The sequence below is a fragment of the Lissotriton vulgaris genome, chromosome 12 (assembly GCF_964263255.1).
Source record: "Lissotriton vulgaris chromosome 12, aLisVul1.2, whole genome shotgun sequence".
Classification (NCBI taxonomy): Eukaryota; Metazoa; Chordata; class Amphibia; order Caudata; family Salamandridae; genus Lissotriton; species Lissotriton vulgaris.
In genome coordinates, this window is record NC_141700.1 from 32,954,639 (window position 1) to 32,979,944 (window position 25,306).

Consider the following 25,306-nt stretch of genomic DNA (forward strand, 5'->3'; position numbering starts at 1 on the left):
AATATTTCACAACAAAGCATTTCTCCCAGGCATCTCACGATTGGAAAGTATATGCAAAGAAAGTTGCAACAGCCTCCAGCATGAAATCACTGCCATCATCCGAAAATAGTTCTGCAATCCAATTTAGCAATGGGAAAGAACATACGTGCTCCTCCAGCATCGGATCCTCCTGTAACGTCAGAGGACAACTCGGTGGGTTCACCAGGTCGCTGTGTGTCAGAAAGGCATCCGCCGCTGCAGAGATCTCCCATTGGCCCAGAACTCCATTCATTGCTGCCAAGGCCATAACTCTCTCGCCAGAACAGATCAACTCATGAGCCACCACGGGACGCATTAGCTGATCAAAATCGACGTCAGGAGCAGTCCTTAAGCATAGGCACAAGTCAATGGCCCAATCGAACTCGCAGTTCAGGCAGTGAAACACAGGTTGGACACACGTGAAGTCGGTGAACCGAAACGACAATCTATAGGCCGTGCTTAATGCTGCAAGCGGCAATGTTCCATAGTAATTGAGCATCCGATTACGGCACAGTGTCAGGAGGCGTTGAACGGCGTCTTGCGCAGGATGGGCATCCATGTTTTATGAAGAAAAACACCAACAGAATGCCTGCGGCTACAGCCAGTAACACAGGTAGTCCACCAAACAAACTCGAAAAAATAGTGTGGAAAAACGTGGGAATGATACTAAAAACCTTTTCAAACGTAGTCACGAGGCCACTGCTGACTAACTTGAAAAAATGTGCCAGCCCAGTCGTTGAAGAAGCATTAAATATCTGGTGTACCAGCTCGCAGAAATGAAACGGCAAATCAGTATTTAAAAGCGCCTGCACCTCTGTGCGGGTGTTGGCTATGTGAAGGACATAAGTTTCCCGGGCCGAACTCAGGGTCACTTGTTTTTGAGACAAAAGGGCCCTTATTCTGCTTAAACCATTGAATTTTGCTTCCAAGGTTGGAATCCGTGGCCAGATGGAGACATCTGAAGAACCATGCGTGGGTGGGTATAGAACATTCTTGCAGCACACTACACGCTCTGATACAGTTACCACATATGCCACACCAATTAATAAACCACAACATAATTCGTTGTTTAAAAGCAAATAACTACCATTAGCTAATAATGTGAATGTGGGAACCACCGCTGGAACTGGCGTGCCTTTTAAAACACATGCTAAATTTGGGCGGTCCTGATTACAAGAACCGTGTAACTGAATGTGTCTGCATATTAATGAATGGTCAGGTGACTGTGTGCATTCCTCACCATTAAGATTCACTTCATTCCCATCCTTCAGACATCTGTATGTGTATGGTAATGACCATGCCTCATGTAGGAATGCATTGCCTAGTGGTTCATATCGTCCTATAGCAATATACCGCATACAGTTAGCAAATTTATATAAAGGAAATGGTAATGTAATTAAACCATGAATAAGCCACGTGGCAGTAGTGGTTTCAGCAACAGAAAAAGGCAAGGATTCTAGCTTCTCAATATGTAACATAGAAAATGATGCATCACGCATTGAAAGCATGCGCTGTTTTTCAGTAAGATTAAAAGGGGCAAAAAGGGATGAAACGTTCAATGAGGTCCAGGGAACTCGACCAGCCTTAATTGTCTGTAGAGTCCAGGCAAACTGCATTACAGAACGCAATTGATTTTGACCATGGTATAACGTGGACACTTCATCATGTACAATATCAACAACAGAAGAAACAATATTATCCAATGTGTAAATTCTGGAAGAAAGCGTGTTAATACTGTTATCGACCACTGCAAGCACTTTTTCCAAATTGGCTTGATCAATAGCCCTCAGGCGTTTAGCTGCTTCGACTTGTGAAAATTTCCAAATTTCATTGTAAACAGCATAAATAAAGCGTTTAGACCTACCCATAGTCGGGCCTTTTATAAAATCATTTAGCTCTATGTTCTCATTCAACTGGGACAGATGCAGTTTAACTGCAGCTAAAGTGGAATGTTGTAACCAGTTCTGACACAATTTGCCTACTGAATAAGTTGTAACAGTGTGATCTGTGTCAAACCTGGGATCTGGCCTGATGCGTGTAAAACCTTCAGACAAACCCAAAAAACGACGTTGGCAAGAATCAGAGCTTCTTTGCCATAAAAGCCACCCATCTGGATCAAAACTGGAAATATTAAAGGAGGAATTCTGCAAAAGTGCTTGTATCTCACTTATGGATAATGTAGTGAAATTACTCCAACCTGAATATTCTTCCAAATCAGGGATAGTAGGCGTATTTAATTTTTTAGATGTAGCCAATCCAAAACATGTTGTTTGGGAAACAGTCGAATTTAAAAACAACATGTGATTCGGGATGAGACATGCACGATGCAAAGCCTCAGTGCCTTGTACCTGCCAATCTCTGGTACCCCAAACCGATTTAAGGTCAATAGCATCCTTCCATAACTCATAGCCATCCACAGATAACCTTTCTAGAAAGGACTTTGAATACAACAATTTTGTGTCAGTTAGCCTAACTTTGGGCATGAATTTCTGGTTCACTTTAAAATAAAACGACTCAGGATTTGAATGATTAAAATCTGTAAAGTAAGAATATTTTCCCAGAAACGTACTTGAGCTCCCCTGTAAAGGAGTAGGGCAATGTTCCCACTGAGTGTAATTCACAGGAACCCGCCTGGAACTTGTCTTGTGCAAGAAATGATTTCCATAATGTTGGTAACAAAACAAATCACCATAATTGACAGAATCTAAATATAAATCCTCATCATCAAAGGCCGCATAATATTTCAAATCAGAGAACAATGCTTCTACGGCCTGAAGATCCCAATCATCAGAATGAATATTTTGCTTAATCACATCTCCCATGTTTACTCTAAGCACATTAGGAACATTAATAACCTCTGTGGGGCCATGTATCTGAAACCTAACCGCATCCCACACAATCCCATCAAGGACTGGCCAAGCAGTAATCTCTACTGAATGTAAGTCTCTCTTTAGTCTGTGTGCTGAATGTGAGGAGGAAAGAGGGGCCAATGTTCCATTAAGGTACCGAATTCCTGTTCTTTCTTTCACATAATGGCCATCAATCAGGCGGAAAAAATAAAACACAAAACCAATTGACATAAAAAGATAAAAAGAAAATAGTATCAGCCAAATGTATGTCCAAGGTGGAACTAAAAAATGTTTTTTAAACAACGTGGCATATTTTGCAAGAGTCGATGGTTTCTTTGAAAGTTCCGAATCAGAGTCAAAAGAGAATCTGGACTGATTAGCCAAACGAGCATGTAAATCGGACTATATCCCCTGCATCCCTTAACACAGAGAGAGCAACCTCTTACAAGCTCACCTCCCTCTTTATCCGCCTGCATCCCTTAACACAGAGAGCAACCTCTTAAAAGCTCACCTCCCACTTTATCCGCCTGCATCCCTCAACGCAGAGAGAGCAACCTCTTACAAGCTCACCTCCCTCTTTATCCGCCTGCATCCCTTAACACAGAGAGCAACCTCTTAAAAGCTCACCTCCCACTTTATCCGCCTGCATCCCTCAACGCAGAGAGAGCAACCTCTTACAAGCTCACCTCCCTCTTTATCCGCCTGCATCCCTCAACGCAGAGAGAGCAACCTCTTACAAGCTCACCTCCCACTTTATCCGCCTGCATCCCTCAACGCAGAGAGAGCAACCTCTTACAAGCTCACCTCCCTCTTTATCCGCTTGCATCCCTTAACACAGAGAGCAACCTCTTAAAAGCTCACCTCCCACTTTATCCGCTTGCATCCCTCAACGCAGAGAGAGCAACCTCTTACAAGCTCACCTCCCTCTTTATCCGCCTGCATCCCTCAACGCAGAGAGAGCAACCTCTTACAAGCTCACCTCCCTCTTTATCCGCCTGCATCCCTCAACGCAGAGAGAGCAACCTCTTACAAGCTCACCTCCCTCTTTATCCGCCTGCATCCCTCAACGCAGAGAGAGCAACCTCTTACAAGCTCACCTCCCTCTTTATCCGCCTGCATCCCTCAACGCAGAGAGCAACCTCTTACAAACTCACTTTCCACTATATCCCCTGCATCCCTTAACACAGAGAGAGCAACCTCTTACATGCTCCCATCCCACTTTAGCACCGGCATCCCTTAACACAGAGAGCAACCTCTTAAAAGCTCACCTCCTACTTTATTCGCCTGCATCCCTTAGCGCAGAGAGAGCAACCTCTTAAAAGCTCAGCTCTCACTTTATCCCCCTACCTGCTATCTGTATTTACTAAAGATGCATCCTCCCAAGACATTTATCTTGCAGTTGGGCTGGGTATCCCTGTCTCCTGTGAAAAAGTATGCACCCTTTTCATGCCCCTCACACATATGACCGCTTTAAGTTGATCTCAACGAGACATGCACATTGCCCAGTAGCCTTCTATTTAACTGCCTGTTTACCTACTCTTCTTGTCATATTCATAAGTGATCATGCACTTAATTCATTTTTCAAATGGAATTGCTGATCTTGCTACATTGTATCTTGTTGAGAGGATCCCTACTCTGTTGTGTGTTTTCAAACATTTATTGTATTTTTTTTATGCAAAAAGACAAGAGTATACTCTCTCTCTTCCCCTAGCCCCCAGCCCCCCCTGTTTGTGTGCTGGATCATAAGCTGAAGTAAAGGTCCACACAGATAAAATAGTTGTTAGTTCTGTGTGTAGTTCCTTGAAGTCCCTCAGGACCTTCATGTTTTGGATGACCTAAACTGAGTGTCCCAATCGCTTCCGGACACCCCACAGGATGCGTCCCGCATAAGACCAGCTAGCTACACAGTTCCACTACCACCCCCCTGTATTCTACAGTGGTGTAGGTAGTTTGTGGCAGCCACTGAACATGACAACCCTTATTCCGCTGAGATCGTAGAAAACAGTACAGTACGTTTCGCTCCGACACTCGTGCTTGCGTATTCTCAGAAAATACACAGAATGGCGATTAGGTCGTTTCAGTAAGTATTTATTGGTCCAGTGACCGCCTCGTGTAAAATATGTGCTGCGACATTCAGGAGACAGAAGCATAAGAAAGAGAATGCTAGTATGAATAGAGTAAACGGTAGATACATTTCTACCATAGTGCTAATAGAATGAACATAAGCAGTTCAGGTGAAACAGTAGCACTTGCATATTCCTAATATGCGTGCCCTAAGTAATTTTACTAAATGTACCTAGCTTAGAGCTGTAAGTGCATCATGTAAATGCGTGTAGCTATGTGTATCTGTAACCAAGAAACACCAAGGGATGAACCAGACCCCTCAACTGGTGGTTTAGAATGAAGAACCCCCTCTCTGCGTCAAGGATGGCAGCCCGCAAGGGATGTTAGATCACCGTGTGTCGAAGATTCAGCATGCAAGACCCCATGTCGGCTTGGAAGGAGTTCTCTCTAATTTTTAAGGGAGAGTGGGGGGTCTTATATACTAAAGCGGTCACTTCAGATTTTTTTTCTAGAATCAATATGTTATGAAAACAATCATGGATGTCTTGAAAATAATCATAAATGTTTTGAAAACAATCACCAATGCTTTTCTAAACAAGTGCGATCATGCACAGCATTTGCTGTTGGCCAAGGATGAAAAAAGTGGGGACCCATATACAGAATAAATTTGCCGTGCTTGGGGACATGTTTATATCCTGTCAGGTACAGGGATTATGAAAGAATACTAAGAGCCTGGTGTTTAAGAGACAGGAGCAAGCTACTAGGTAAAAGGTCCACTGTTTAGAATAGTTATTGTTGTGTTGAGGACACAAATGTATGTAATAGGGGTATACGTGACCGGACTAGCCTAAAGGACATGATGGTGCAAGACAGCAGATGGAGCTTCTGGACAAAGTGTTCCACCCTATTGTATATGTGGTCAATGGTTCAATCCAGGGACCTTGGCAGGCCTATGATCGGCGATAGGGTTCTGGAAATCACTACCCCTAGCCCCCATAGGTCGAGTGGCGCTGGCCAAGAGGATCATTGTCCCATGTTATATCACTTTGCTAACCTCCCAGTTATACCACCGCGACCATCCTTTAAGGAGTTAGACTCCCTACTTGCTGAGCTGATCTGGAGGGGGGAAGGGGGGGTCGTCACACGTTGGCCCTGTCTACACTTCCCCACGACGGAAGGGGGGCTAGGAGTGCCTTCCTTTGAGGCATACTTCCTCTCAGCTCCGCTACAACGGCTGTCCTATTGGACGGCGGAGCGACACATGGGGGAGACGTCACCACGGAGGGTCACACGCCACTGCCAGTATTTCGCCGGATGCTACTTCCGGGCACAAAACCCATGCGTACACGGCCCCTACAGATGTTCATAGCGCGCACTTGTATGATGCGTATCCACCGCATGACCGGGGAACGGCCCCCATACTCACCCCTGCTCCCTCTAGTGGGCTTCCCCTGGGAAGATGCCTACTACGCCCCCAGTACTCTTCAAATCTGGACTGACCTGGCTGTCACGGAGGTAGAATCCCTATTCGAGAATGGCCAACTTAAAACGTATGCCCAAATATCTAAACAGTACGACCCCCCACCCCTCCCCCCCCTCCCCCTGGGCAATTCTTAATACACAGACAACTGATTGACAGCAGCGGTAGGTATTGGGACCCGACAGTAGGAGAGCCGCCGACACACCCAGTGATTCACACTATTTTACATATAGGGCTAGGACGCCACCTAGTTACATGGCTCTATAAAGCCATACGTTCACTCATTCCCCCCTCACTGCAACCGCTACGTCAGAGGTGGGAAGCGGAAATAGGAATGGTATTGAACGACAAAGAATGTGAAATGGCCCTGGAATATCCTAAAAAAGTATCCAGGAATGCACGCTTCCACAATATACAATTCAACATCCTTCACAGGGCATACCTTACGCTCCCCAGGTTCTATCCTGACACAAATTTTACCTGCCCCGATGTCAAGTGCCAAACGCTAACTCTAAGCACATGTTCTGGGATTGCCCTACCCTTTATGAATATTGGGACCGGGTCCACCAGACACTCAGAACAACAACCTTTTTCCACCTGGAGGCGTGCGCCCTGAAGTATTCCGTAGACGGAAGACTATAAAAACGCAGTATTGCTTTATATCCCTCGCCATCCTCTTAGCGAAAAGGGGAATAGCCATGCACTGGCGAGCCCCGCCAGGCCCCTCGGTAGTGGCCTGGATAGAAGCCTTACAAAAATGGGGGAAGGCTGAGGAGGAGATATTGCGGGATGAAGAGGTAAAAGGTACCCGCAAACATCCCATCTCTCTCGAGTGGGCACAACAAATACACAGCCTTACGCACGAAACAACCCCTGAGAACGAAACAGCAAACTCCCAACCCCAAGCCTCGCAAACACCCCCTCTAAGACCCAACATAGAAACTTCAGGGGCGCAGCAATGTACTTAAGCTCACACCAACACAGGAGACATGCCTGCACGTCCCTCTATCATTGTGAAAATACTCGACCAGAACTGCTTCATACCCTGACCCCCTCCCTGCATGACGGAACATATGTCACATGATAATCACACTGGAAGGAGACAATACCACCACCCACACTGCAGATCATACCCGCTGAAATTTGAAGACTCTCTGCCAACCCCATCCAATCCACACCCAAACAGTTACAGGTTCGGAGTTCTGCACCGTAAATTATAGTTTTAGCATTAATTTATTGGGAGCGTACTCGCTCAAGAACGGACACATCGCGCACTGAATGAACAGACATACACAAGCAGTGGGGTAACACAGGTCCATCGACAGCAAACGTACCCACAACCGATACTGTAATGGTCACAAATGCGTAACAGCGGGAACGCCCACCCTCCGCATGACACTCCCCACTGCTGGGCGATTGTAATAGATGAATGTTGATAGCACAAAGAATTGTTAACCTACGCCAGATCCACACCTTAATGCAATTGTAATAATGTGTATAACGAAAGTGCCAAGATGTATGAACTTGCTTATGAAAAACCTCAATAAACCAATTTAAACAAAAAATGGTTCAATCCAGACCCCTACCCTTGAGTCAAGTTCTGTGAAAGTGGTTGGCAGTTTCAAATATAATTCTGATGGTCTAAAACCTGAAATTCTTCCTCCTTCCTTAAAGACTCTGCAGATGTATGGCTTGACCTTGAAGGGTTAGTAAAGAACAGCATTCCCTCCCCCCCTTTCCCCCCCCCCCCCCCCATTTCAACAGCATACCAACGCAAATCTTTTATGTGGTGCATAGAATTTTTGTGTGGCGATTCAGCTGTTCGTGGTAATAAACTGTAAACTTCTAATGCCTGTTTGGTTCAGTATTGTCAAAGACAAAGAACCACATGTACTACATTCTGTGAGTCTGTAATTTTGATATATGTATCGAAAGTAGAAACTCACAAAATGAAATGTACTAATGGGTCTCACACATTAGCAATTCCCATTGGGAATGGGCAGAAACACAGGGTTGGGGGCAGCAGACAATGATGTCTGTGTTTGCTTTTAAATAAATCCTCTTTTTAAAAAAAATACAGCCCGTTTTCCTAAATGGAAAACAGGATGCGTTTCAAAAGCAAAAATGAAACATTACTGTTTAAGTTTTTATGAGTAGGCTTTGAGACAACGGCCTGCCCTTTAAAAATGTTTTTTCTGCCAGTCACAACTGTGACTGGCTTACCACCTTCTTGAAGTAGGTGGTAGACTGCAGTTGTTTTGCAACTGCATTCCAGTTGCAAAGCAATCGCACATGCCCCTGCGACTCACTGTTAGAGAGGGACGCCCTTGGCATGCCCCTTCCTAATATGAACTTGCAAACCCTATTTTGCAAATTTATATTAGGTTACCGACTTGCAAAATAGGGTTGGTACATTGCACAAGCTGTTTTAGCAGTAACAAACAGCCCAATTCTCCGTTTGTGACCACTATAAACGGTCGTACACATTCCCCAAAATGTTACAAGCATGTTAAAATATTCTTTTTTCTTTTTAACACATTGCTTGCACAGGATAAGAGCTGGTTAATAACACCTTTTTATGCACAACAAAGTGCATGTATATTTGTCTCTGATTTGGGATGGTTAGGTTCTAACACTTTTTGTTCTTGTTTTTTCACAGTTGATGCCAGTACTAAAGAAACAGCAGAAAATCTGGCCCGGTTTCTTGTTGAGATGGGGTCAGAACTGTCTGGGTTTAACATGGACATTCTTTCCAAAAACCCTGAATTTTGGTACGTAATGAAGGTGATCTGTTAGTTGCTTTAGGTATTACGAGACGTTAAAGACGTTTTCTGTTGTTCCATTTTTGTTTTGCATCCACATGATGCTTCATGTATGTGGTCACTTGCTTAATTTAAAAAATCATAGAAAATGAAATCCAGGGAGTTCTTTGGCAAACTTTCAGTTTGGAGGGTTTACTGCACATCAGATGGAAACTCCTTCCAGCCCCATGTATGTGAGACTGACCATATTGAAAAGAGCGTTGTGGGGAGGGTGATCTCGGAAGGAACATTTTCTCGTTGGGCAGAGAGTCCTGGAAGCAACTCATACCTCTCATTTCAATTCCTTGTTCTCTCTCGCTTCAGAACATATGCTTTCTGTTTGCATCCGTTACATAAAGGGTAGACCCAAAAGTACTGGTCCCTGGGTATTCAATGTTGCAGGGAAAAGTGGTCCCAGTATACACTCCTAAAAGAACAAAAACAATTCTTTACACTGTACACAAATTATACATTGAATTTATGAGAGATGTTGTTTATTCACATCCTCATTAGAGCACACATATGAAAAAGCTTTCCATTGAGCATGAACGTTGTGCCCGGAAAAAAGGAGTAGTGGGGAAGGTAAGTGGTTTTGTGAGGATTAAAGTTGTGTAGACAGTTCAAAGGGTTCGGTGTAGTCACAAAATTAACAGTTGACATCCTAAAGGCATATCATTTAGCCACATAGAAACTTGAACAGTTGTTAACCATGCCCATACAGTAAAACACAGTAACGGTGATCTGTTGTTCTTAGGTTGGCAAAAATACAAAGTCGGCGTTTCGACTCCCGAACAGTGTAGGTCGAGTTCCACCTTACTATGGGGTCTTCCTCAGGACTAGGACGTGTGGAGGGAGTGAAGTGGGGCACCTAGGGTAAAAAAAAAAAAAATAAACGGATGAAATTCCACCTAGTTAGGCAAAAGCTATGGGCATAGAAGCTCCGAATAATTACCAGAAAGCAGCCCTACATGCATGGCTGAGATGAGAGGTGAAGGACAAACAGGCTCCTAAACACAGAGAGCGCGCAAGTACCTGAAAAATAAGGTGTTGTGTAAGTGGCCAATATTCGAAAAATTGCCAAATGAAATCGGGCCTATACAGTTGCCAGCTTAAACGCACGGTTAATACTCATGCCATTGACTGAACACATTACTTACAAAAGGAGGAACTGTGGGTTTCCCCCACCGATGCCATTTTTAATTTAAGAAACTGGTCATTGCATCAGAAATTCTAAAAAAACGGAGAGGTGAGTATATTAATGTGTAGGTAAGTTAAACAACCAAAGTGCAGAGCGCTAAATAAAAGACATTGAATAAACAACGGTAACTCAATACCTGTTCAAAAGTATGCGCACTACTTTCCACATGAGGGCATACAGTCAAGAAGAGAAAACGGGAATAGGAAGCATTAATCTTCCATCCCGAGACAAACCACAATGTACACACTTAGAAACAAGAGGAAGAGTGAGTAAGTAAATTTCTTTATTGTTCGGTTAATTAAAACCATTACAATGTATGGTATGGTACAGCATTTAAAACAGAATTCTTAAAATATTAGCAAGGAAATAAATAGGAAAAGGAAAGGAGTTAAAAGAAAAGTTTACGTTATAAAAGGTTTGAGATACAAGGAGTCCGGCCATTCACAGCAGGATTTGGTGTGATACAGATTTATCTATCAACAGTGATCTTAATGTTCGATGGGGGTCCGGCAAGCAGCAGCTTGCCTTGTTTTCTCCGCGAAGCTGTCCAGGAATTTTACTAGTCTACAGATCAGTTGGGCGTCCGCTGAGCATAAGGCTTGGACTATCGCGGACCGGCAGGTACGGACTCCTAGCTCGTTGAGTTTGTTTTTGAGCCAGTGCCGCCGTCCGTAGTACATAGCTGGGCAGATACAGATTATGTGTGTAAAGTCTTGGTTACCTGCACCGCAGAGATCGCATTCAGTTGTTACTTGTGGTCTCCATCTAGGTTGGTCTAGTCATGTGGGTAAAATGCCCAGCCTTAAATGGAGGAATTTACGTTTAAGGTTCAACGAGAATGCCGTGTCTAGATAAGGGGCTGGCGCTGGCTTTGTGTGCGATTTAATAGTCATCCAGGCGTGGGACCGGGTACTGAAAATTATTTTGTCGTTGAGGAACGAGTGCTTCTTGGCAGTCCTTTTGACTACCTGGTTAAATAAAGGGGCTGGGAGTTTTGTTTCCCACAATGCTCCGAGCTCAGTTTCCTCCAGTGAGAGCTTGAAATATTTTGAGTACTCAGAGTTCGGGCTTGTCTGGATCGCTCCCCAAAGTGCATCATTCATTTTATTCTCCTTGTTCCTCCAGACGTAGTACCATAATTTAATGGCCTCATATTTTTTCAGTAAGACTTGGGATTGTAGACCAAATTCAAGTGAGAGGAAGAGTGAAGCCATAACTCACTGCTCCTCGGCGGTCCTGTAACTTGAAACTGACAGCCCCGTGCCTGAATCTGTGAAGTACCGAGAACACAACGCATTAACTATTTCCCTTAAAACGGCTAAACTGCATTGGTACAAAGTACTGGAATGCAACCCCCCTGAACATGTCGTATTTCCTCACTGCTGGAAAGAACTGTCAGCCCTCGGGATCGGATCTTGGCAAATGCCGCCGGGCCGAGGAATCTGTTTAAATACGTGTGCGCGGGTCATGCTATGTAAGTACTTCAAAGAACCCTCCGTAGACCCCTGACCCTACTTGCAGGCCAGGTCACCCCCCTGCTGCCCAACAGCTCCACCTGTTCTGCTACCCGCTTGGAGCCGAACGTGAGTTCGCGCCAGCTGTGATCGCCGTCTGATTGCCGTCTGTTTGTGGTTTGTTACATATTGTGCTGTTTCTTGATTTCCATCCTCTGCATTATTTGTACAGTGTGTCCCGTTTATTGGGATTCTCCCGCCCAGCGCGTCCCCCCACTCCTCAGGATCACCGTCAGACCTCTGCTGACACCAGGTTTTCAACAAAGTTGACGCAACCATCGCACCCCAACTACGGAAGGTCATCAACATCTCCTTCGACACATCTCCTTCAATACTCTCTTCCGGAGAGCTGGAAGCACGCTGAAATCACCGCCTTCCTCAAGAAGCCCAAGGCGGACCCCAAGGACCTCAAGATCTTCCGGCCCATCTCCCTGCTCCCCTTCCCGGTGAAGGTCATCGAGAAAATAGCCAACATACATATGACCCACAACCCCACCACCTCGAGGACAATAACATCCTAGACCCATCCCAGTCCGGATTCAGATGAAACCACAGCACCGAGACTGCCCTCCTCGCCGCCACAGACGACATCAGGCGCCAGCTAGACAACGGCGAAACTTCAGCCCTCATCCTCCTGGACCTATCAGCCGCTTTCGACACTTTCTGCCACCGCACACTAAGAACACGCCTCCAAGAAGCCAGAATCCAGAAGAAGGCCCTGGACCTGACCACAACCTTCCTCTCAGGCAGAATCGAGAGAGTTCGCCTCCCGCCCTTCCGATCCAAAGCCACCGACATCATCTGCGGCGTACCCCATGGCTCATCCCTCAGCCTGACCCTGTTCAACATCTACATGGCCCCCCACGCACAAGTGGCCCGCCAGCACGACCTGAACATCATCTCCTACGCCGACGACACCCAGCTCATCCTCTCCCTCACCAGGGACCCGCACACGGCCAAAACCAACCTCCACGAGGGAATGAAGGCCGTTGCCGAGTGGATGAGGAGCAGCCGTCTGAAATTGAACTCTGACAAGACGGAGGTCCTCATCCTAGGCCCCACCCCCTCTGCGTGGGACGACTCCTGGTGGCCGACCACCCTGGGAACAGCTCCAACACCCCGGACCACACACGCAACCTCTGATTCATCCTCAACTCCTCACTCTCCATGTCAAAGCAGGTCAACGCCATCTCCTCCTCCTGCTACAACACCATCCGCATACTTCGCAGGATCTACAAGTGGATCCCAACCGAAACAAGAAGAACAATGACCCAAGCCCTCGTCAGCAGCAGGCTAGACTACGGCAATGCACTCTACGCAGGAATCCCAGCCAAACACCTACGACGACTACAACGCATCCAAAACACCTCCGCCCGACTGATCCTCAACGTCCCCCACCGCAGCCACATCACCTCCCACCTTAGAGACCTGCAAAGGCTCCCCGTCAACAAGAGCATCACCTTCAAGCTCCTCACCCACGCACACAAAGCACTCCACAACACCGGACCAGCCTACCTGAACAACAGACCCAGCTTTTACACCCCCGCCCGCCAGCTCCGCTCCACCAGTCTCGCCCTTGCCGCCGTCCCGCGCATCCAACGAACAACCTCTGGCGGCAGATCTTTCTCCTTCCTCGCCGCCAAGACCTGGAACACCCTCCCCACCCATCTGCGGCAGACTCAAGACCTGCTCACCTTCAGAAGTCCCCTCAAGACCTGGCTCTTCGAGCAGTAGCAGCACCCCCTCAGCGCCTTGAGACCCTCAAGGGTAAGTAGCGTGCTTTAGAAGTTAATTGATTCATTGATTGATTGCGATAGAGCGAACCTGAGCCCAGATGTGCTTGGGCCCTGCACTAAAATGCATAGAATGGAATTTATACAGAGCGAAAAGGGGGCAAGTGTGAGTCTTATCTAGTGGTTGGCAGAGGAGCACATAAGCAACGGTTTAAAACATGTTGGGCACTGTCGTAAACATATGATCATTGGAAAGACACCCATAGATTCTACAAAGACGTCAGTGGGCCCAAAGAGGCCTCAAAGATGATTGGGGACCGGGCTGGTATTACCAAACTGTAATGATGAAACTGTCCTGTACATTCATCAGCACTCAAAAGGGGCAAGTTGGAATCATATCTTGCGATTAAAAGGTGAGCGCACTGTTAACATCATATTAAGCTTTGTTGTGAACATACAATCATGACCCTGTCAGCAGATGTGAAACACCTGGTTCTGGCCCGCTGGAAACATATTATGTGACTAACCATGAAACCCCAAACTCTCAATTTGGACAACTTCTGTTTTCATGGCACACATAGGTTCCACACACACATGATTTTTTGTTTTTTACCATTTTGATGTCACTCTGACGTCAACTGCTCAGGGATTGCTTGTGCTGCAGCTTGAAGTTAACTTGCTTGGCTAGCACAAACTCTGCACTTCAGTTAAGAGCCTGAACAATACTTCTACTCTTGCTACTTCTGTACGCAAAGTCCAACACTGTATGGACATAGAAATTCCAGAACATGATTAAACATACTTGACAATGCACATCATTCCTTGTGCCACTATGGAGTAACTTAAATTGAAAATGTAGGCAATATGTTGAATGAATTTAAGGAGCACAGCCCTTGAAAGATATTTTCCTTCAACAACCGGCCACCACTGTGGCCAAAAGCAGACTCCTGAGTGACAGGCTAGCTGCTCTGCTATGGGCTAATTCTGCATCTTAGCACAAAAATAGACCATACCTTAATTGTTTACAGCAGGCTAGAGATGATGCTCTCCATACAGGGCCCCACCGAACAAGACATTGGAAAGAAGCAGTAGTTGTTTTAATATAGCAGAATCTGTAACATCATAGTTTCTGCTTTTCTTCTGTAACCTGCATCCAGCTGCCGACACCATGCACATTTGTGGATAGTTGTCAAGTGCGCTGGTATGTTAATTTATTAAGACTGGCTTATTCCAACGGCCATCGTGGCACTAAGACAGCCAAGAATTAAAGAAGAAAGGAAAAGAAGGAAATGACCAAATAAGTCATGATTGCTTACCTGGGGCATGTTATTCCAAAGACATTGAACCAGAACACTTAAGGATCTTCCATTAAAACATTCTTGACAGCATTTTCGGAATGTGAAATGCTAACAGACAACCAGGTCTCAGAGATCTGGCCACAATGTAGTTTAACAAAGCAATAAGTCTGCTTAGAGCCAGTGTTCTAAAGGGCCTGATGTATCAGGCATAACACTTGATATGGAATGATTTCTCTTATTTTGAGTCAGGGGAGGGAACGCAGAGGGCTGAAAGACTAGTCAAATATACGTAATCAGGTACCAGTTTGACTGCCATCTTTTGAATAAGCTGCATTATCTCAGTAAAACTTTCATTATTTTGGTGTCAAATAACAGATTTTGATTAAGCCAAAAACGTTGGTTTTTAACCACATGCGCGCTAGGGTTATTTTGGTGCTATGCTGAGATTTTAAAAAACCCATTGTTCATGACGAGCTGGGCTCGTCATCAGTGTTTGAGGAGGCTACACCATGACGAGCCCAGCTCGTCATCAGCCTCGAAGGGGTTAACGGATCTAGAAGGTGCTGGGGTGTTACCTAAGGAGAAAGGCCAACCCAAGTCCATCATCTATGTAACAGAATTGTCAGCATAGAGATCAAAATCTCTGTCTTGTCTTGTTAAGTTTCTGGACTGTCATCAGTCAGTTCTTAAGGCCCATAAGCATGCTCCTGCTTAAGAAACATCTAGGTGTCATATTAATAGTACAGATCCTGGAAGCCAAAGCTGAAATTCATGTCTTCTAGAGGATGGATGTAAATATGAAAGAGGGCTTTGGTGACCTTTGAGGGACTGCAAACTTAATCTTTTGAGTTGTATAGCAATGGGGAAACTGATTGGTGGCTCTCCGAGAGGAATGAAGTGAACCGCTCTGGTGCTGATTCCTTAACAGAAATTCATTTTAGGCAAGAGATCAGGATAGTGTGATCAACAATGCAAAGGCCGCAAACCGGTCCATTAATAATCTTAGTTATTACAACACATCAAGGTGTTGTGAGCCGCGCACCCAGAGATGAAATAGTCGCCTAATCTCTTATTTGAGCTGTACCCTTATTTTTTGTTTTTTTTTATGGTCGGTTCTACTATTTGTACGTTCTAATTCATGTAATGCTTCTGCTTATGAATATTTAGAGAATTCTTTCTGTATAGTGAGTCATGTGTCTAACAGCAAGTCTGGAGGTGATTTGTGGATCCATTGCCACACATCTGTCTTGGTCTGATCTTAAAACATGTATGCATCTGTTGTTCTTCTTTACATCACTACCTGCATCAATATGTTTATGCCTCCGCTTCTCTGTCCACTCCCCCCGACCCGGAGCACAGATGTGTATTAATTATTGACCACCATTTACAACCTTATCTCTTCCACCAAATGTAATTTCGCTATGGTACAATCTGCTTTATAGTGCATCTTTGACCTCCCCTTATGCAACACCACCACAATACCTTTGCTCAAGTTTTCATAATGGGCAATATTGAAAGGCCAGACATCTGGCTACAATAAGATGGATGGGTTTTAGGAGAATATGCCATATTGTAATAAATAAGAGGGTCTTCTCAATTCTCGTGAGACATAAGGTATTAGGTGTTCATTCTGTTTTGATTTGTTCATCGGTTTGCAACAGTTATTTAACATTAGAAATATATACAATTTACTACATTTTGCTTAGGACAAAACTGAATTCGAGTTTAATTCTAACATATTTTCAGAATTTCTTAAATGTGCGCTTGTTAAGTCATTGTCCATAACGCACGTTGCAGCCTTTTGCAGACTAGATCTTTCTCCTTGATGCAAAACATACCCCTACAGTCCTCCTCAGCGTGATCAGCAGATGGTATCCCTGCAATATTTTACCCTTGTTCAAGACTTTTTTTCTTGTTTGCTTTTCAGGTTTTTGAAGGAAACACAAAGTCCAGCGTATAAATTCTACTATATGAAGCTGACGGAATTCCGCCACGCAAGTGGTTTAACTTATGATCCCCATGCAGCTAGCAACCAGGCAGAAGCTGGCCCTCAAGACTCTGAATCCAAAAGCCTGAAATACCAAGAACCAAATAAACCAGAATTCAAGGCAATTGTCCCAGAAATCTATGATCCTTATTATGAAGATGTTAAACGACAAAAGCGCATATCTTCAGGATCTCTTGTGTCCTATTTTTCTGACAGTGGTCATTCTGATGTAGAAGACAATTCACACCCAAATACGGTATACAAAAAACACGAGCATCGATCTTCTCTACCACAGGATGGTGCACTGAAATCCAACTCTCCATCAGATCAGAGGCCTCAAGCCTCTACATTTCAAGATTGGAAGCCTCCACTCCAAGATCTCAGGTCTCTCCCTCCTATGACCCAAACTTCTATAACAATAGAGGAGTCGTCTGACCTCCCGCTTTTACAAAATGAAATGCATCAATCACCTCTGTCCAAAGATAGGGAGTTTGAAATCCCTCTAATCCAAAGACCGAAGGCTCCATCAAAAGAACAGAGTCTTGAGTCTCCAGATCAGATGTCTGAACCCCCAGAGGCTAATAACCAGATGTCCGACAACCTTTTACCCCAAGACCAGGACGCTGAAACCACATTATCCAATGGTAAAGAGTCTCAAACACCTTTAACCCAAGAACAGAAGTCTGAAACTCCTCTGTCCCCAAATAAGGAGCCTGAAAACCGATTATCCCTAGTTGAGTCTGAAGACAACCTACCTAAAGGTCAAGAGGGGACATCTCAGTTGAAACTCCTGCCTAAAGTTGAGCCTGAACTGCCACAAGCTGAGTATTTAGTACCTCAGCCTCAAGATCAGAGGTCTCGGACCTCTCTCTCTAACGATGAGGAGCCTGTTTCCCAAGATGAGAAGACTCAGTCCCTTTTACACACGGATCAAAGGCCTGAGATCTCTCTGTCGCAAGGTTGGAGACCTCAGCCTCAAGAACAGACCACTAATTTGCAAGATCAAAGGTTTCCTCCATTCCACGATCGGATTACTCATCCCACTCTGTTCAGAGAACAGGAGCCAGGGGCCACTCTACCACCTCATCAGAAGCCTCAACACCTATTTCAGGTTCAGCACCCTGAAGATCAGAAGTCTAAACCTCCTCCTCCCCAAGAGCAGAGGCCTCAATTTTTATTTCCTGTAAATCAAACTCCTCAAATTTGCCTCTCCCAGGGTGTGAGGCCTGAAACTCCTGTACCTCAAGTCCAATCACCTTATCCTCGATATCCTAATTCTCAACCCCAACCATCCCAGAATTGGATGTTTCAACCCCAAGATCAGATGCATAAACAGGCTCTTCCACGATATTATAATCCTCAAGTCCCTCCACCTCGTGTTCCAGCCTTTCTCCCTCCTGGACACCAAGTGCAGATCCCTCAACTCTCTTTACCCCGAAGCCAGGTTCCTCCGCTTCCAATTCCCCAAGTCCTTCACCAAGGTCAGAAACTTCAGCTTCCTATGCCCCAAGATTGGAAGCCTCGATTCCCTCCACCTCAAGTTCCGACGTCTGCACCCCACCTATTTCAAGATCGGATGCCTTTACCCCAAGATCAGAGACCTAAGGGTTCTTTTCTCCATGGTTCGACACCTCCATTCCTTCCACCTCTTGATCAGATACCTTTGCCCCCTCCATCTCCAATTCAGAGCCCCCAAGATCTAAAGTCGCAGTCACTTTATTTTCCAGGTCAGACACGGCAACCCCCTATCTTTCAAGATCCAAACCCTAGGCCAACTCTACAACAAGGCCTGAATCCTCAACACAGCTTCCTGCAACATCAGAAGCATGATCTCCCTCTGTCTCATCATTGGCAATCTCAAGATCTTAAGTTTCAACCTACTCCACTCCCAGATCAGAAACCACCGCTCTCTGTTCTCCAAGAACGGAATCCTCCCCATCTCCCACAAGATCAGAAGGCTCCGTTACTGGACCAGGCAGACCAACCCTCTTCTCTTCCAGGAGTAGAAGTTGTGGCTTCAGATCTTGAAGACCGAAAGCCTCTGTTGTCGGTAGTCCAAGATCCAAAACCCCATATACCTCAACCCCAAGACCAGAAGCTGCAACTCCCTCTCCTCCAAGATCAAAAGCCTCAATTGTCTCTTGTCCAAGATCTGAATCCCGAAATCCCTCAACCCCAAGACCAGACGTCTCAACTCCCTCTCCTGCAAGATGAAAAGCCTCAGTTGTCTGTAGCCCACGATCCGAAGCCCCAAATCCCTCAACCCAATGACACGAAGCCTACACTGTCACTTGTGCTAGACCAGACGCCACAACATGCTGTACCCCTGGAACAGAAGCCCGAGCTCCCTCTACCTCACGACCAGAAGTCCCAAATTCATCTACCCCAAGAGCAGACGCCAGAACGTTCTATTGACCAAGATCCGAAGCTACCTCCCCCTAAGACTTTGCATAAAGATCAGAAGACTGCCCCACCTCCGCAACCAAACCAAAAGCCGCCTACATCTCTATCACAGAACCCAAAGGCTTCAAACCTACTCCCTCAAGATTGGAACCTTCACATTTCTGTGAGGAAACTCATGTCTAATCCCCCCCCTGATACTCCGAAGTTTAAAACTGCTCTATCTCAAGACCAAAAGCTAAAACATAATCTATCCCAAGACCAAGCTCACCTGCCCAGTGTGCTTCAAGATGGGAAGCCTCAAACCTCTGAAACTCAAAACCCGAAACACCAAACCTCTGTCTCCATAGAAGAAGAGCCTCACACCCCTGGATCCCAAGATTTGAATCTTCAACCTACTCGTCCTCAAACTCTTAAGAGTCAAACTCCTTTTCCCAATATTCAGAAGCACCCATCACTTCTTGCTCAAGATCGGAAGTCTCACACCCTGCAGTCACAAAATACGAAACCCCAAATGCCTTCACATCAGAATTTAAAGCGTCAACCCACTCCCCCTCAAAATCTAAAGACTCAGGCTCCTGTCCTTAAAAGGCAAATGTCACGTCTCTCTCTTCCTCAAGATTGGAAGCCTCAAACACCACTTGCTCAAAATCAGAAGACTCCAATTCTTCCTGCAAAGTATGATAAATCTCAGCCACTTTTTCCCATAGAACCGAAGTCTCAAATTTCACAGTCCCAAACCCAGAACTCTGCAACCATTTTTGAGGAAAATAGAGAGTCTGATCCCCCTCCAAAGCGAGCTTGGAAATCTGAACTGTCTCTCTCTCAAGATCGAAAGCTTCATGCTCCCCTGTTCAAAATTCAGAGATCTCCAATTCCTCTTCCCCAAGATAAGAAGACACAACCCTTAGTACCACAAAAAGAGATGATTGAAACTCCAGTCCTTCAAACCCAAAAACCTCAAGCACCTCTGATTGAGCCCCTTAAACACCAAAATCCTCTCTCCAAAAACGAGAAGACCGAAACCTCTGTCTTTCATAGCCGAAAGCCTCAGACAACTGTACCCCAAGAAAAAGAATCTCAAGCTTATCCAGCCCAAGGCCTGAAGCCTCTTTCTCAAGATCAGGAACGCAAAGACTGCATGGTTGAAGACTTAAAGACTCAACATGGTTCACCAGCGGTTCAAAAGCCATCAACCTCTCAACATTCAGATTTAGCCTTTGAGGGCCGCAAGGATTTTAAGTCGGTTGTTTCTGAAACATACTCTTCCAAGATTAACAAGCATGAGTATTCTAATGATTCAGATTCTGAGGGCCTTGGCCCTGTTCTTTCAGAGTTTAAACCTCGAAGTTCTCTGGTTAAAACTTCCAAACATAAACGCAGTAAACGAGTGCATCAGGAGTTATCCCCTGAAGTTCAAGAAGAAAAGGAGAGTAAGTCATCAAAGAAGTCATCCCGTAAGAAAGCCAAACGAAGAAAGCGCAGTGCATCTCCAGCAAAATCCCCTCATCGTCGAAAAAGAGCCAGGTCTCCGAAGGCTTCCAGTGTGTCGTCCAAGAAGTCGTACCCAGACGATGATGCGAAAGGCAAGTATTCTTATGGGGACATTCAAATAGAACTGACTGTTACATTTGAGTGACAAATTGTTCTACTATAGCAAACTCAACAAGATGATGGATGGAGTGCTGAAACTTTTCAACCACTCGCCCTCAGTCACAGATCTGGGTTTTATCCATTGTTCTTTTGCTCACTATGTGTAAGAAAGTGCCCTCTTTTTGCATGGTTGCCTCCACTTGTTTGCTAAACTGCTGATGTACTTTGACTGAGTGTGCTCTTGGGTTCATGCTAAACAGGTACGTTCTTTCCCTAAAACTGCATTACGACAAACCCCAACTGGCATTCTTTGCCCACAGGCCAATCCCTTGTAAATAGTCCCATAGGTACCAAGGGCATTGTGGCCAGGCAAGGGCTCTAAGGGCTGCAGCACTTATTGTGCCACCCTAAGAGGCCCTGCACCTTTACACCCACACATACACACTGCCATTGCAGGCTGCGTATTTTGATGCAGAACAAAGTGATTGAGGGTACAAGAGCAAGAGCGCAACCTGTTATTCTTTTGCTCATCATTCCACCTAAGTGGTTAGACAAAGTGCAAGCATTCTTCCCATCACCTTTTGTGTGTTTCAAGATTGTATAGTATCCCATAAGATGTTTGCCCACTACTGTTGTCATGCATAGTTATTATTTCATTCTGAATTCGATACTGCTGTGTCAAAAATGATGCTCACCGCCCCCATCCGCCATATTTCTGGGAGATTTAAGGAAGTCATCTCAGTCCATTCAATCCAGCCTATTATTTGCTCATGGGAAGCTTTTAACACCCTTTTCGCATTCTAATTATTAGTTAACAGAAGTGGGATAGAACATGCAAATTTAGCCCCCAAGAACCTCGGGCAGGTAAAAAGTAACAAGTTTGTCAGGAACAGCACACATGCCGACAGAGTTGGTGCCAAGTCAGTGTCGCCTGTGGTTGGATCTAAACCAAATAAAGCTTTGATGAACTGTAATGGAACAGCTGCTTCTCCACAGTCCTTGCTTCTCGCGTCTCTTCGGTGTCCTTCTTTGTCTTCGGTCAGCAGGAATCTGATTTTGTGTTGCCATGGGCTACTTTCCTCTAGGGTCACCAGGCCCTTATGTGACCACTTCCCGAGTGAAGTGGGCATAACCCTGTCCCAGAGTTCCTAATTCTGCCATCACCAGCAATGCAGACTTATTAGTTTCGTATCCACATCAGGTAGCTCACCTTAGGGGTGAATCTAGGCTGAGGGTGGACAAGCCTCTCACTCCTGAGGAAAGCCAGGCTCTTATACCAAAGGCGGTGGGCTCTTTGAAGCTGCCTGCCTTGGAATGCTAATTTTCCATAGTTTTTGGAGGATGTGCAAACCATCTTCCTCAATAGCAGGCATTGTTCCTGACCACCTGAGAGAATGGGCTCTCACCCCTGGGGGTCTAAAAGTAATCTTTGGTGGCAGGCTGGACTGGAGCATTCAGCCAGCACAATAGAAGGCGGATAGGTTTTAGGGGGTACCTCTAAATTACCTTCTGCATGTATTTAGTAATAAATATGTTACTCTAATCACTGTGGGTTTATTAATATGAGGTGTTTGATACCAAACGCCACATGTTTCAGTGAAGCCATTATGTAGCTGGGAAACTCGTTTTTACTAGTGCCCAGTACATACCTTAGGATTGTTTTCCTGCTCATTTGTTATGTCCAGTAATAGAAGTAGACATCACAGGGGCATATCTGCTAATGCAGATATGTCATCACATAAAATATAAGGCAACCTGCCTTATGTCTCAAAGGACTGTTGTAGCAATGACTTGCATTTATTAGATGCAGTAATTTTTGCTTAGCACACTGAACTGTCATATCGTGTTTTCACTCATGGGTTGTACCATGTTATGCAGCCTGCAATTGCAGTCTGTGTAGAATTTGTGTGTGGGTCGCTGCAGCCCTATGGAACCCTCTTTAGTACCCGTGATACCAGGGGGTTGAGGTTGGCTTATTTAGTGGCTTTAGAGGTTCATCCCGATAAAGGTTAGAATTATTCCTTGAGTTGGATAGTTACCCATGCCACAGAATAATCCAGATTTTCATAGGTGGAAAGTAGCAAACCTGGGATGGAAACCCCTTCGAGAGCCTGTGCACTGCTTCTGTGAAGAACAAACATATTGTGAATGTGTACTTTACCTACTGCAAGGCCTTATGCTCCAAATGAAAGTCGGGTTAAAAACTGGTGTTCCAAGGACCATCCAGGCCCCTGTACCACCTGTGCCTACTTGGGCTCCAACCTCAGTCACTTTTTACAACCTGGTGGATCATACACACAATCTGGGAGTCTAAACTTCTCTTTGCGCGCATTTTTACTTTTGTATTTACTTTTGCGGGTGAGTCGGGATGCAAGATCTCATATTATTAGTGAGTCTTGTATAGCACACCGCTACCCACACAGGTTTTCCGGGGGTTGAAGCTGATTGTCGGGTCTGTCCATGCCCATTGACTCAGAACAACCTAGTATTCAGCTGTCTGCGAAAGGTATACAGTCGGTTACAGCTTCTTAAGGGTTCCTGTGCATGTATGTTTAACTCTGGGGACAATGCACATGGACAATTCGCTGGAGCGAAGGGGACTGGCAGGCTTTTATGATCTCACCAGGTTGTGAAGGTAGCATGGGCCTGCCCCTGATCTAGCTCTGGACACATAGCACAAGCTTTTAAATGAATTTGCTTCTCCACTGCAAGCACATGAAGCTCTGGGAGGACCGATGAAGCTGGGCAGTTTTGGAGAATCTGTAGAATATCCTTGCAGCAGAGTTCTGGACCACTTACAGCCGTCTGATGGATGCTTTATCTGCCCTCAGATAAATAACTGCCATAGTCCAGTCTCAACATAAGAAGTGCCTGAATAACCATCCTTTGAGCTGGGAGCTGTAATAACCAAATGATTTTTTGCAACCATTTCAGGATGGCAAAATAGGTAGCGGCCACCTTCACCACCTGGGGCTTCATTGACAGCGTATCGTCGAGCAGGAAGCCAAGGTTCTTGACCTTGGGGGCTGGTTCAGAAAGAGTGCCCAAGATTTCTGGCCAGTGCTGTGGGCGCCAAGGTGCCGAGTTCATGCCCAACACCGGTACCTTGGTCTTGTCTCCATTAAGTCTTAGTGAGTTGTTGTTCATCCACATGGGAACCTGGCCCAAGAAGGTGTTAAAGACCGAAGGGTTTGGGTCTTGACCAGATGACAAGGAGAAGATGATGTTCGAGGCATGTGGGCTGCTGAATTCATATCTGTGCATAGGTCGCCGCCTAGTGTTGGGTCCGGATGATCGCACATTGTTGTCCTGGAAGAGCCTTCGAAGTATCACGAGATAGGTGGCTCCTCCCCTGGACTACAGTGCGCATGGGCATCGACTCCATCCTCAGATTGTTTTTTTTCGCCATTGGGTACGGATGTATATTGGTTCACTCTAGTCGGAATCGATATAAAACTTTCTTAAGGCCAAAAGGCCTTGAGCTTTTCGTCGGTATAGTCTTGCGTTCGGTGCCCGATTCTTCCAGCTCAGTTTCGAGCCGGATTCCAGAGAGCCGCGTGCTTTCGTCGCTGAAGGCCCAGTCGACGCCAGAGACCTTATCGACAGACCATCATGGAACGGAGTCCGTTCAAGAGATGTCCCGTGTGCAACTCAAAATATACCCACATCGACGTCCACCCAGTGTGCAACAAGTGTCTCTCGCCGGATCATGATGAAGCCTGTTGCGTGGCTTGTTCCCGTTTTCGACCCAAGAAGACTCTTTTGCATCGTCGCGCTGCGCGCCAGGAGGCCCAGCAGACTGCACCGGCGCCAGTGAACATATTCGATGCCGGGGATGAAGAAGAAGCCGACCGGGAAGTTAGAGAGAACCTGTCGAATCCCGCGTCGGAGGTCAACTACAACTACGACGTGGATGTTGAAATGCTCGACGTAGAGGAAGTCGTCAACGAGGTAAGAGACGGCGACGGGGCCTTTGGGGCCATGGAAGATAGCTCGAGCGAAGAGCTAACTCAAACTGACATTGGGGCCGAAACGCTTCAAAAGGCTCAGGTCGAGGGATCGCCATTAGGCCTTACCCAAGATCTTCCAGTGGGTTCTACGGCCCGCCTTCCGGCTCGGCTACGGACATCGCTATTGAACCACACCCTGCGAAATCGAAAGTGAAGACACCGGTCTCGACACAAGTAAAAGCACCTGGTGCCCCCATCGAAACCAAAGGTGCATATTGCTTTGGTCGGCCCAAAGCCCTCAGACGGGTCGGCACCGGCAAAGCAAAAGGGCGTTATCGACCCGAAGAAACAGCTCAAGGGCGTCGAGACGAAGTCTGGCGCGCCGAAGACAAAGGTCAAGGCAGTCGAGCCGAACAAATCG

General features: G+C 45.7%; 1 protein-coding gene across 2 annotated transcripts in view; it reads left to right on the forward strand.

Moving 5' to 3' along the window:
• LOC147673144 (uncharacterized) overlaps window positions 1–25,306 on the forward strand; it is a 166,337-nt gene that overhangs the window by 36,781 nt on the left and 104,250 nt on the right. For both annotated transcript variants that reach the window (XM_086946890.1, XM_086946889.1), the window contains exons 6-7: window positions 9,071–9,182; window positions 16,883–20,928. In XM_086946890.1, the coding sequence (XP_086803016.1) occupies window positions 9,071–9,182; window positions 16,883–20,928 (4,158 nt within the window). The remainder of the gene's footprint in view (window positions 1–9,070; window positions 9,183–16,882; window positions 20,929–25,306) is intronic.